This window comes from Melanaphis sacchari, unplaced genomic scaffold (genome assembly GCF_002803265.2).
Source record: "Melanaphis sacchari strain LSU unplaced genomic scaffold, SCAv2.0 Contig43_pilon_pilon, whole genome shotgun sequence".
Lineage (NCBI taxonomy): Eukaryota > Metazoa > Arthropoda > Insecta > Hemiptera > Aphididae > Melanaphis > Melanaphis sacchari.
The window spans coordinates 1811482-1825712 of NW_020271284.1; the positions used below are offsets into that span (position 1 = coordinate 1811482).

Here is a 14231-nt window from a genome sequence, read left to right on the forward strand (position 1 = left end):
AGTCTGCAGTATTAAGTGCGTACTTTTTATAAAGTTTAAAGACTCGTCTATCAAAATAAGGATATTTTTTCTTAGCGATAGCCAATAGATGATGAATTTTAATGCAGTTATAATAGTAAATAACTTTTAGTGCTTAATTAAATAGATATTATTTAATTATTATTTAATATAACGTCATGCCCTCGTAAGTATTAGAGTTTTAACACTGGCTTTTATAACTTGCGCACTAATATATGCACATATATAGGCGTATCTGTATGTAGGACGTACACGTAGGTATTAATTATTAATAGTAATTCGATCTATACTTTGGTAGACCATTGTAACTATGTTTGTATAGTTTTATACCTACTGAAGCTATTTTACCTATCTATAATAATATATTTTTACAGAGTTGGTTATGATTTTATATTAAAGACATTGGAAATATTTTCTATTCATGTATATTGTATAATTTTAAAGTTATCCTATAGCTACTAGCTGAAAGTATCCATCAATCAAATTGAATGTTTTCTAATTTCAATAATGTTTTTACAGCTAAGGTGATGAATAGGTGTTGTAGTATAATAGGTGTAGTGTTACGATTCCATGGCAACAAACAGTACAACAATACCACCCAACGACATGTGAAGCAACGTTTACTTTTGTATTTTGGTTATGATTGTTATGTTTCTCTGTGTTTATGATATTAGTAATTTAGATTATTTATATTTAATATTTAATTAGTAATTAAATTTATGTGTGTGGAATTTAAAATAAAATTGGGGTAGTTGTTGCCATGAAAAAATTATTAATATAGTTTAAAATATGTATTATATCCATATACATATTTAATATAATTTATTTCATATTTGTACAAATTTTACATATCAAAGTTAAAATTTTCGATATAAAATGACCTCTAATGTATCACCGAGTAGATCAAATTTAATGTCTTCGTCACACCCAAGCAAAGGTTCTTTGACAGACCGACCAAGCAGTTGTTCTAATAAAAGTCTCGTGCACAATAAATCGTGCCCTGTCCATTCAAGACATTTATCATATAAAACGATTGGACAATGCCATGATAAAATTGAGGAATTAGAAAAACAAAATGCCCGACTTGTTTCAAAGGTATGTGTGAATTTAAATAAAATTATGATAGTTAATTAATTTTTTATTTACATTTACCCTATGTTCTGATAATTTATATACTAAAATATTTACTGAATACGTTTATTATAGATTAAAGTATTAAAATATCAATTAAAAACATCATCTAATTTATACAATAATATTCATCAAAGACCAGAGAAACCTTTATCAAGACATTCTCAAAGGTTAGTATAAGTTTTAATATAATTCACTATTATGTTTAATGGTAATAAATATTAAGTTTACTTGTAATAGGTCAACGCCAATAAAATTACAAAAAATTTCAAGATTGTCTAGAGTAGGTTTTGATGAAAATGAAAAGACTATTAAACTTCCTGAAAGAGTGTGTATTTTTCAATGGAAATAATAATTAAAAAACTAATATATTAAGTAGGTATATAAAAAAATATATATTTATATTTATTATGTATGTATTTTAGAAATTTGAGAGTACAGAATCATTTGATAGTGAAAGTAGCTTAGTAGAAAATAAAAGTAAATTTAAGGAGAATATTGAACTAATACAATCTCACAGAGTTATCAAAAGTATGGAGATTCAAATGGAAACCTTAGAAGCACAATGCAAAGCTTTTGAGCAAAATATGTTGGATATTAATGAATTGTTTGACAAAGAACGGGATGAACATGGTATGATATTAACTTAAAACTAAGTTATAGTTGGATGAATAACTTTTTTTTTTTAATTGTATATTTAGATAAATTGAAAGAGCTATTAATTATTGAAAGACACAATTTAAGTGAACTAAAACCAAAATACAATGTTTATAAAGAAACAAATAAAGTATTAGAAGAACAAATTCGTGATTTACAAGTAATTTAAATTTTAAATTATTTAGTATACAATTATTATTCATTGATTGTTATGAGTTTATATTTTTAATATGTTAACTATTTATTTAGAAAGAAAAGTTATCGCTCAAAGAACATAACCAGAAACTTCTACAACTTACTTCCAAACCTAATCATCAAAATAACGGACTAAAGGTTAATTCTTCAGTAAATAAATATAAAAATGTTGTACTAATCTCATATTTTTGGTATTAATAATATTCATATTCGTTTCAATTTTCTCAATAAAATTACCATTTTCAAACAGCATATTGCAATTTTTTAGGATTTCTTAAGTTAAAAATTATTTATATACGACAAAAAAGTTTTAACATATATTTTTTAGCATAAAAGTAGTTTGAAAAAGTTTTTGAATCTTAAAAATTATAAATTTCATACTTATTTTTTTTCATAATGTCTCTGGTGTTTCAGAACAACCATGATTTTACGCTTTATAATATTAAATTAAAATCAGTAAATGAAATTTGAAAGTTTAATAATACAAATACAAATTGATTAATAATTATATACGAGTAGGTACACTTATACTCAATAATTATTTATATAAATTTTAGTTGAAAGAATTGGAGGAAAATTTTTCCGATACTCGAGCGGGTCTTTTAAAACAAATGGAAGAGAATAGTAAATATATCGCAGAATTAAAAGGAATAATAAATGAAAATGAAGTAAAACTTTCTAATTACGCAGATGAGAATAAATGCTTGAAGGTTTAATTAAATAAAAAATGAACTTTAAATTTGAAATAACTTATACTCGTATATTTTATTATAGAACCAACATTTGGAACTGTCTGATATATTAAAATTAAAAGAGGATGAAATTAAAAACATAAATAAGGAAATTGATAATATTCGACAAGAGAATGACGAATTAAAAAATAAACTCAAGGTAAATCCATGATATAACTTTATTTAGTATTTAACTTCTATTTTCTAGTTAAAATTTTTTTTATAACGTTATTATTTATTATTTAATAGACAAATATTAATATTTCAAAAGAAAATGAAAGTGAAGTTCTCACAGTGCACCAAAATTTGGATTCGGAAGAAAAAAGGTGAATAAAGTTTAAATTAAACATGAAAATTATTATAAATTTTAATTTTTTTATAGACTGAAAAGTCAAATCCAAGAACTTCAACAAGAACAATTAAAAATTAATCAAACGCTGAACTCTCAGTCTTATTTAAATACGATGCTTAAAGATAAGGTATAAGTGTACTTTTAAATAACTATGTTTTTATAACTAATTAAAAATTACCAACTTAATTTATTTTATGGCGTTTGATATTTTAGGTAGATCAAGCTGAACGTGATATAAAAACAGCAATACAGTTTATTAAAATATGCATGAATTTATTTAAAGATATTACAACGTTGGATCTATCTGAACCACTTATAGCTACCTTGGAAATTATAGAAAAAGCTATTTGTTCTATTAAGAAAAGTAATGAAGTTAATGTTGAAAACAAGGAGTTCGAAGAAATATTAAACGATACATTAGAAGTTTTGGTTGTGTTCAGAGATCAAATGGTTAAAAGACGAACCACATTAAATCAAGAACAGTGGACCAAAAAACCAATAGTTAATTTAATTACAGACACTATGAATAAAAGTGAGGTATGCGTATACAAATATTTTTATTTTGTTTAGTTATTTGTACATAACGGGTAGGTAATTTAATCAATAACAAGATAAATAATAAAACAATATTATAATATTTAATAATAATACAATGCGAATCCAGTAGTGTATAATTTTCATTATTTAATAATAGCGGGGAAGTTATTGTGGGGTAATCTAGACGTAAGGATTTTCTCAATTTCCATCAGTTGTTTAAGTTTATCATATTTTTAGTGCAGGAAATTTTAATACGATTGGAATTCTAGAGGGGAATTAACAGTGTGATTATTATTACTAATTTTATTTATTTTTAATGACTATTTTTTCTTTTCATTTTGACATTAAAACTTGCTAAATAGATAAATTATTACGTTTTAGTTTATTTCATAGTAAATGCTCATTGATTAAAAAAAAATTATTTTATTTAGTTAATGAGGTTGATGATAAATACAATAAGTTGGTAATCTACTTATTTTATCATTGTTTTTCAAATAAGCGCCAAAAAAAAAAAAAAATCTTGCTTGCAAATCTTTTACATTTATATATAATTGATAAAAAGTGTACCTAATTGAGGTTAATATTTTAAATTCTAAAACTAATCGAAATTAATAATTAATACGTATTTTATATTTTAATTAAAATAATATAAAAATAATCAATATATTTAACTATTTATTTTATCCATAACCTACATTGAATTAATTTTTACGAAATTGATAATTAATTAGGTAAGACATACTTACCTAATTTAGTTAGGTATATTAATAAATTTATAGTTTCAATATTAAAACTAATAATTTACAACAATTGTGTTAATAAAAATAATTTTTAAACATTTTAGAACACGCCTAGAATTCAAGAAAATTCTGCACAACTAGAAATTAATATAAACAGTGTACAATTTTCTGCGGAAAGTATACGACACTTAAAGTAAGCGTTTCGATTTTTATAAACGATTAAATAATTTTTTTTTACAGTAATTTTATTCTACTATATAAACTTATATTATTATAATTATATATATAATTTATATTAGATCGCTAGAGTCGGAGCCAAACATTTTTCTAACATGGGGTTTTAAAGATCAAGAAGATGTTGCTTATTCACCTAGTCGTCTAGCTTGGTCTGCTGATTTCAATTGCAGTTGTTTCTACCGCAGTAATAATAGCACAGAACTTTTACATTTTGTTGCAAAGGTAATATATTTTTTTTTAAATAAATTTAATAAAAATTATTGCAAAATTGTTGTCATTACAGCATGGTTTATTTATCAACGTACATTTGGTTACGGGGAAATCATCTCCAATAGTTGCTGCAGGATTAGTAAATACCGTGGATTCAATAAATAATCCCATGGTTAAGTTTAATTTGATCGTACCAATAATGGGACAAAATATCGACGCAAAATTAAAGTGCTCAATTCAACTTATTTGCGATTTTCACGAGATACAAATGTATTTAAAAATGGTGAGACTAATTAGTTACTATACCTATGTACCTACTACATGTCTATGTATGTATTGACTTATAATATTTATATAATATTATAGTATAGGTAAGACGTGTATCTAATTTTGAATTTTTCAAGTATTTTTTATTTATTATTGTAGTCATTACTTATACCATACGTAACATTTTAAGGTAATTCTAAAAAATAACATGTTTAAATATTTTATATTTGATTTTGTTCACAGGTTGATGATGAGTATAGTAATATTGAAGCTTCTATAAACAAGACATTATCGATACCATCCACACCAAATAATACTTATTAAATAAAATTTTATAAGAATTAAATAATTTTTTTATAGATTTAATATACATTAATTGTGATATTAGTCTTAGTTTATATTTACAGGGTGTTTCATGATGTTATATAATGGCATACTCACCAGTGAGTTAGGTTGGCAACATATAGTTTCTAAATAAATACCCTTTTTAAATAAATCTTTACCTGCATTCATTTGAAGTTTGAAATCAAAACATTTGAAGATTTAAACGAAAGGAATGTATTGGTTTTGTTATTGTGCATCCATATAAGACTACAAAAGAAATCTTGACGAACATCATGTCTATCATGGGACATCTGCAATAGCAATATCATTATTATAAAATATAATTAATATTCCAGCTAGTTTAAATATACTTATTAAATTAATATGTATCGCTTTTTGCGTCCATTTAATAGTCTTCTGAGTTTGTTGACTAGTCTGAGATAAAAGCAACAAGTGGACAAAGAAATATAAAATATTTTAACTTTTAATTTTTTTCTCTAAATTCTGTGATATAAGTTTATGAATGTAATTGTTGATTAAAATTATTTTATTTACAGGTACAGATATTTCCAATATTTATTTATTTTTTTTTTTTTGTTTAATATATGTTATTTTTATTACGAGAAGTAATAACTAATAAATAATAACTGTGTAATATGTGTACCTACTTACTAAATAAAGTAAATATAATATAGATAAATAATATGTTATTTGACAATTGTGAAATATTCATGGTTAAATTATTATATTTTCCTAAATTTATTGGTGCATCCTTTTTCAAAGATCAAAATACGTTTAACTACAGAAATGAAAATATTATTTGTTTAAAATACATTAATTATTAATGTTTCTATAGATTTTATATTTTTACAATCGATGTTATTATTTTTTTGGAATTTTTCATTTAGACCTATAAATATCATACAACATGGCATTAAGAAAATTGAAGATGAGCTGTATTTTAAATAAGATAATTTGTGTGCGGGTATAGCTAGTTTTGTATTTAATCACGTATAAAACACTGTTGCAATAAATTGCTCTTATATAATGGAATATAATTGAGACAACCGTTAATTTATAGTATTTTCATACCTGTAATTACTCAAATAACTAAATAATACCCGTAATAATTTGAGAAACGTTATGATATTATCATATTATTATAAAGTGAAGTATAAAACTGTTTTGCTTTTGCAATGAATAATACAATTTTAGTGAAGAAAGTGGAAAAAAAATAGTTACGATCTTAATTTTTTAAAGAGACCATAACTGTAAAGTATTTCTGAAAAAAGAGGTATTCGCGGTCCCCATAGTTTCGTGTTTTATCTCTTAATTCAAGATAACTGTCATATTGTATCAAAAACCTCGGCAGAATATAGTAATGTACCTACCAAGCATAGTCTTAAGATACATCGCGTCATCGTATATATCAAAAATACTCAAGCTAAGAAGATGGCTGATTATTATTTTTAATTATATAGGTATAGTATGAATGAATCATTGTATTTAACGAATAATTCTAAATGGTGTTTATTTCTATTAGGTACTTTTGGTGTACCTACGTGAAATAATTATTACTCAAGTATTTCATAATTATTATGTGTAGCTGTATACTCTTAGTTACATTTTTTTTTAAATAAAATTAAACTAGTTTTAAATTCAATATATATATATATATTATATATTCAATCAAACATCACACAAAAAAATATTAGTTGATAATATTGTTAATATTATATATATAAAACCAAAACACATTACCGGAAAATCAATAGCTTCTTCGCTCCATTTAGAATTTAAAATACTTTAGACCGTAAAATAATTAATAACTTTTGTAGTCTATCTATTGATCGTTTATATGTACATATATAGTTAGTTCCGTCGTTTCAGGGCTACAATGAATACAATATGAACATTATAAACGCTCTAATAGCATAAGGTATTTTGTTTTTTCTTCATAGCTTAATATATATCTTTATTTTTTTTTTACAAAATTCTGTATAACCCAAAAAACCATGTATATATATATAAAATCTATTTGTATTAAATTTTGTATATCATTTATTTTGTTGGAAACAACAAAGAATTACGATTTTAGATTTTATATACCTAAAGAGTTTTTATTCCTATTTCTTTGAGTTTAATTTTTTTAGTTACATCATTAACATTTAAACCTTTTTGAAAAGTTCAAGGGAATTTAATAATCTGTTATTTTATAAATAATTATGGTTTGTAGTTAACATTTTATCACGTGTATAAAATATTTACAATTGTTTATTGTACATTTGTTCCTGTAATTATTTCTAACTAATATAGTTGCAGATGATTTAATACTTAAATATTTATATTTACATAATATAAATAAAATGATAAAAAAAATACATTATTAGGTACTTTCTATAACATTATAATTTAAAATTTAATCATTTATAAGTGTGTGCTATCGTATATTAAATTATATGGCTATTGAAATAAAATCATTATCTATATACCATAATTGTAATCAAATGAAGAAATAATATTTTGATTATATATTCATAAAAACGTATAAGGAACATAAATATCAAACTTCAAAGTATTCACTAAAGAAGTGAAATTTAATTTAAATTATAGCATATAATCGTTTCGTTAAATATATAGGATGTTATTATCAAGTTTTTTTCAGTAGGCATTGGTTAGTCCTCATTGTTTTATATTCGATGGTCAATAATTAAAATAAACGATGTCCTCTAATCGAAGGTTATATGGTGGCTTAAAGTATTTTACAAAGAAGTACGTAAATTACAAACAAAACATATCAATGATAAAATTTAAATTAAATAATTTATATAGGCCAATTTTCAAATGATTTTTGTCGTTGTCGTTGTCATACATATAAAACCACAACATAACCTTACAAATCAGTGATCGATGATCATATATCTAGACTAATCTAATACTACATCACGTTTTGTCACAGGTAAATGATCACGATAATAGATGTTTTATTTTATATTATATATAGAGGAGGTATACAATATAATGATGAGCATTCATAAAGTTTTATTCAAAGAATTATCTCGCTTTAAGAAAAATTATGATGAGCTCACCACCAATGTTTCATATGGTAAAAAGTTTAAGTGTAAAATTAGATTTATATATTATTTTTTATTGTTCACTGACAACTCGTATTAAACCAATATGATATTGATAAATGCTGTTAATAATGATGTTTTAGTTTGTTATAACTTCAATGATCATGACTGCGATGGTTCTAACTACTAATGGACAAATAAACCGTTACATTAATCCTACGTGGCTGGAAATGGATGCTAACAGTGAATACTACCCAGGTGGTGAAGTAATAAGCCAAATTCTTCAAGCTTATGGTTTAAGTGATAGTTATGGACCTACACGACTTGGATCATCTATTCTTGATCGAAATGGTTACAGGAGATCTTATCCAAGAAACCGAATTGTAAATAATTTGAACAATGCATATGACTCAGATCCTTTATTAACTCAGGAATACGTTGATCGTAATTATGATTATGTTGACAACACAATCAGGTAACTTATTTTACTTTTATCTCGTATTTGATTTATGACAATATATAAGTTGTCAATTTTTAACGGAGCATTAAGTGTGTGTAGGTTATGTTTATAGTCTTTATTATTATTACATATCTACCTGCAGAGACTTAAATACGAATATTGCTCAAATATTTCTTATAAAAACTATTAAAAATATATAAAAATATCTTTTAGTATAAACTACCTTTTACTTTTAAAACGATTTTATACAGCGCTAAGTATTTAAAATTGTTGGAATAATCCTTTAGTTTAAAACCCTGTTTTTATAAAAAATTAAAAAAATATATTAAAATAAAAATATAATGTTAAAATCATTATTATTTTTATTATTTTATTTTTTATTAGAACTTAAATTCTTAAGTAATTTGCAAAAATCAGAATTAAAAATAAAGTATTGGAAAAAATTAAATAGTATGTTTTTTTCCGTAATTATTAGCTTTTTCATTAATATGAATTGTATAAATGTACTGTAAATTGAACTAAAAAAATTAATCACAAAATTAACTGTATATGAAAATGTTATAGTTTTATAAATGTAGGTATATGAATTTTACCTAACATTTTCAAAATAAAATTATACGTATATTTTAAAATATATTATTTTTATAATAAGTATTTTAAACGGGGTTTTATCAATTCCGCCTGATATTTGTATATATTGATTCCGCCGATTATCGACTCCGCTGAACTTTTTTACATATTGATTCCATCGACTATCGACTCCACCGAACTTTTTTACATTTATTATCGTCAACATCGAAAAAATATAATACAAATATCTATACAATATACATACATATATATAAATATCGATAAGCCTTGTACTTACTCTTATTACTAATAATACCAATGTTCCTACAGGTAATATTATATATGACTCTTTTCGATAAAATTGTTATAGATTATATATTGATTAAGATTTATGAAAACCAACGCGATAATATAAGATAGCTACGTATATCACATAGTATGCTAGGTAAAGTTGGACAATTCAAAGTTAATGTAATGTTCTACATACTAACATACTTCAGTATTATAGTTTTATTACAATTGAATTGAAAATTACTTGTATTTCTTATAGTATCAATGTACCTATAAATTACAATATACATGTAATAAAATATTAAAATAAATGTAAATGTAAGTATTTTAAATTTACAAATTTAGAAATATTCAGCTGATTGGTAGCCGATAGTCAGCGGAATCGATGTAAAAAAGTTCGGCGGAGTCGTAGTCGGCGGAATCAATATGTAAAAAAGTTCGGCAGAATCGATAGATTTCTTACAGGTAAAAAGGTCGTTTCGGCGCAATCGATATACGCCCTTTTAAACAATAAATGTTAACTGACTTTTTAATGATAACTAAGTAATAATTTTTTCGTTTTATATCATTATCGAAAAGGTATATAAATTTGTAAATATAACCTATTGTGTATTTGTGTCCACTTTCCAATTGATAAAGAGATATAATTTTGCAAATAATTGTGTTACTATTGAAAAAAATTTAAATAATAAAAAAAATACATCATTAAAAAATCAGTCGTAATAGTTTCAAAGGAGAGAGGTAAAAAAATAAATCTTTTCATTTCAGTGCATTATTTTAACATGATTTCTACGTAGTTTGTCAATACTATGTTGTATAGTATAGAAATTCATTTTCATATTGAACTACATACTCTTTCCCACATTTAAGGTTTTAAATTATACACAACTAAAATAAAATAATGTTATTACTCGTAAATGAACTGAACAGTTATACATATATGTGGTTATATTAATAAATAGTGAAATTAATAATTTATATGTACCTATTTAATTATATATGTATTTTTTTTAGTTCGTATTTAAAAAAATTCAATGAAAATGTTGCATGTATTAAACGTATTATAACATTCTAATCATGACAATTTTTAGGGGTTCTAACAATAGGTACAGGAGTAGTTTGAACGATACTCCTCGGAGAATAAGGATTAATATGGTTTCTGCACCAAGGACTACTTATTATCCAGCTGATTACGTAGATCGAGATTCTGTACCATCACTATCTTACTCTAGGTCCAGAATAGTAACTGGAGATCCAGCCATGTCACAGGAATCAGTAGTACGAGGTCGAGAAACAGCGAGACTTATCCCAAGATCCACTGTAGCGACCGATACAAACGAAAAACGCAAAGTTTAGCCGATTTCTATACGTATACCATGAGCTCCAGTAATGTGCAGTAGAATGTGTGGCTCGCATAAAAATGAAATTAAAACCAACACGTGATATAATATTAATTAAGTAATTTTGAATGTTTAAAATACTTGCCCTATATATATTTATATACATATACAATATATATTATATGTATAATAAATTAACTTCTTTCACGTTTCATATATCGTAAATAAAAAAAATATAATTTATTTTTCTCGGCTTATTTTCCTATTATTATTATGCAATCTACGAATCACGATTCTTGGCGACGCAAGTGAATTAAAGCGTGATTTTTGGCTATGCTACTAACTATAATATTATAAGAAACAAGAATGCGTGTCAGACGAAATAAAAGTGAACGTATGAAAATTTTCTATGACAGTCAGCCGTAGTTCAAATTATAATAGTAAGTAGGTACAAAATAAATATATAACAATATAAGTGTATACAACTCTAAAATGTTTTATCTTCCCAACGTTATATAATTTTACAGTAGATATAGTTACATAAATATATATGGACAAAACTGGATTGACTTATATAGTTATATATTTATATTATTGTTTTAATAATATACTTAAACGAATGTTTGAATATAATATAATATACGTCGATATATTTGCTTGTGACGTATAATTGAATACATCTCGAACGCGAATTATGTATATTTACGATACTATATTATATATTTATATATATGTGCATTGTTATTCATGTTATTTATTATGAACCGCTTTTAAACATGAAATTATAAGTAAATGCCATTTAAATGTCCGTACACTTGTATAAGCATCAAGCGTTTTAAACTCAGTTGTTTTCTATGGCTGTTAGAAGGGGAAATTACTAGTTTCACACAATGTATACAAACCGTAGTCCAATTATTATTTCGTTTATGCACTCTCTCCCGCACAATCTGTCCGTCCATCCAATTGTGTTTGCTCTAGTTTCAGTTCATTGTTTGTTTTCGTCATTTTCGCAACTATCATTATAGGGTAAAAACATCGTGATCTGCATTTAAATTGAACCTAACATTACGTTAATAAATACAGGCTACTACGAGTACTACCCGTGATACAGACACACAGTTAGTATTTAGTACTACCGAAAATAAGACCCTGAAATTTAAGTATTAAACGCACAATATTGTACATTTATGTTAAAGTTTAACTATTTTTTACTATTGCGTAGATATTCAAAGTTATTAAGACAATAATAACTACTAATAAGGACAACAATCGATCGTGATCATACACACGAACAATAATTATTATCATATTGTTTATAAAGTTTGACAATGCCAAAAAAGTTGCAATAAAATGAGATTTCAAACTTAAACAAACGCCTAATATAATATATTTTAAGTTATAATTCATGGTAATATGTAGGTAAACACGAATTTAATAATATAGGTAATATGTAATAATTAATATTTATGATTGTATATATTATATAGGTATAATGGGTATGCATTTCAAGCTTGTAAGATAAAAGTAATAGGTGGTTAATATATCGCGACAACGAAAATGTATTTACGCTATACCGTAGAGGTACATAGTTGACATATCTTAGTGGGTGAATATAAACAAAATGTGGGTACATTAAGTTAGATAAATTATTATAAACATACATTCTTGTTTCATAAATGATGTTATTTTAATTTAATTTAAAAGTCTAACAGAATATATTAAGAACTAGCGTTGTGTTGTCGGCAATGAGATTTTTTGATTTACTTATCTATCCAAATCTTCTGTAATATTTTTAACTGTGTAAACTAAAATATAATATGATGATTATAATTTACATTTTTAAACGATGTCAGTTGTTGATACAGACACACTGGTAAGATTTCGTGTATTTATACATATTATTATTATGCATTTTTAACAACAACAATAATAATAATGTTATATTCCTATTATAGCAATATAACCTACATTTGTTAATCATCCCGATCATACAGTATAATAATATACTGTGTAATTGAGTTAGGACTGACTCTACATAATATATCTATACATGTAAGAGATTAATAGCATTTTTTAAATCTTATGAAATATTTTAAAATAATGGTAGCGTTTAATACTTAAATATAGGTTTATTATTTGCATGTACCTCCCAAAAACATATATAAAATACGTGTACTATGGATGTTTTACAGTAATGTCAGTAATGATTGTGATGTAATAAACGCCTACAGATGTATAGGTTCCTTCAAATTTTAATTTAAATACTTATTATTTACTAAACAAACCGCACCCGCATAATATTTAATATACACTGCAGACCACACAACTATTAAACTCAAGGATACAATATTTAAATTTTATACTAAAATGTCATCATATGTGTATACTTATCAGTCTATCTACATTGCTTTATTTTAGTTTTAGTTTTAATTTACATTTGTAAACGTTTTGATTGACCGATATTTTATGTAGTATTGTAATAGGTTGGTGAGGTACAATAATGTACTTTCCCATTCTAAATTTGCTACTTTGTAAATAAATAGAAAAAATACTATATATTTTGACAGATTTTTATGTCAGGGACCCATATTTAGTCCTATAACGTATCTATAATATTTGTAGATTAATCTTGTAAGTTATAACTTATAACTTTAACCATAGTTACATCACCCTTCTACAATGTATAAGATTTTGTGAGTCAAGTGTTTGAGTTGAAGTATTATTATTTATTTTAAAATTACCAATCATTTTTTAAACAAAACTATTAAAGCAATCTTAAAGTTAAGTAATTGATTTTATTTTTATAGCCAGCCTTAATATATTTAAATATTATATGTAATTGAACTTTCTTTGAAAATAAATATAATCTATTATAATTATTCATTGAATTACAATTTAAATTTTAGAAATAAGATTGTTTATAAACCTTTTATTGTTATTTATGGATTGAACATTTTTATCTAATTATAATACTTCAGACAGATAATTTTTCGATTTTTTTAAAAATTTTTATTTACCTTATGTTTAAAGGAAAAATGACGAAAATCATGTTGAAATATTTAAAACTTATAACGTAAGTAGGTAAATAATACTAATA

General features: G+C 24.4%; 2 protein-coding genes across 2 annotated transcripts; both read left to right on the top strand.

Moving 5' to 3' along the window:
* The first annotated feature begins 831 nt into the window (after positions 1–831).
* Positions 832–5950, top strand: LOC112597781 (interaptin-like). Its single transcript, XM_025343991.1, has 15 exons — positions 832–1113; positions 1225–1319; positions 1390–1477; positions 1575–1782; positions 1851–1966; positions 2056–2139; positions 2559–2711; positions 2776–2892; positions 2982–3058; positions 3115–3211; positions 3298–3621; positions 4466–4554; positions 4661–4820; positions 4882–5091; positions 5319–5950. Exons 1-15 carry the CDS (start codon positions 895–897, stop codon positions 5397–5399), a joined length of 2118 nt encoding a protein of 705 aa, XP_025199776.1. The 5' UTR covers positions 832–894; the 3' UTR covers positions 5400–5950.
* A 2490-nt stretch (positions 5951–8440) lies between these two features.
* On the top strand, positions 8441–11276 carry LOC112597811. The gene is made up of 3 exons (XM_025344032.1): positions 8441–8505; positions 8617–8948; positions 10886–11276. The coding sequence occupies exons 1-3, from the start codon at positions 8476–8478 to the stop codon at positions 11148–11150; spliced, it is 627 nt and encodes a 208-aa protein (XP_025199817.1). The 5' UTR covers positions 8441–8475; the 3' UTR covers positions 11151–11276.
* The last annotated feature ends 2955 nt before the right edge of the window (positions 11277–14231 follow it).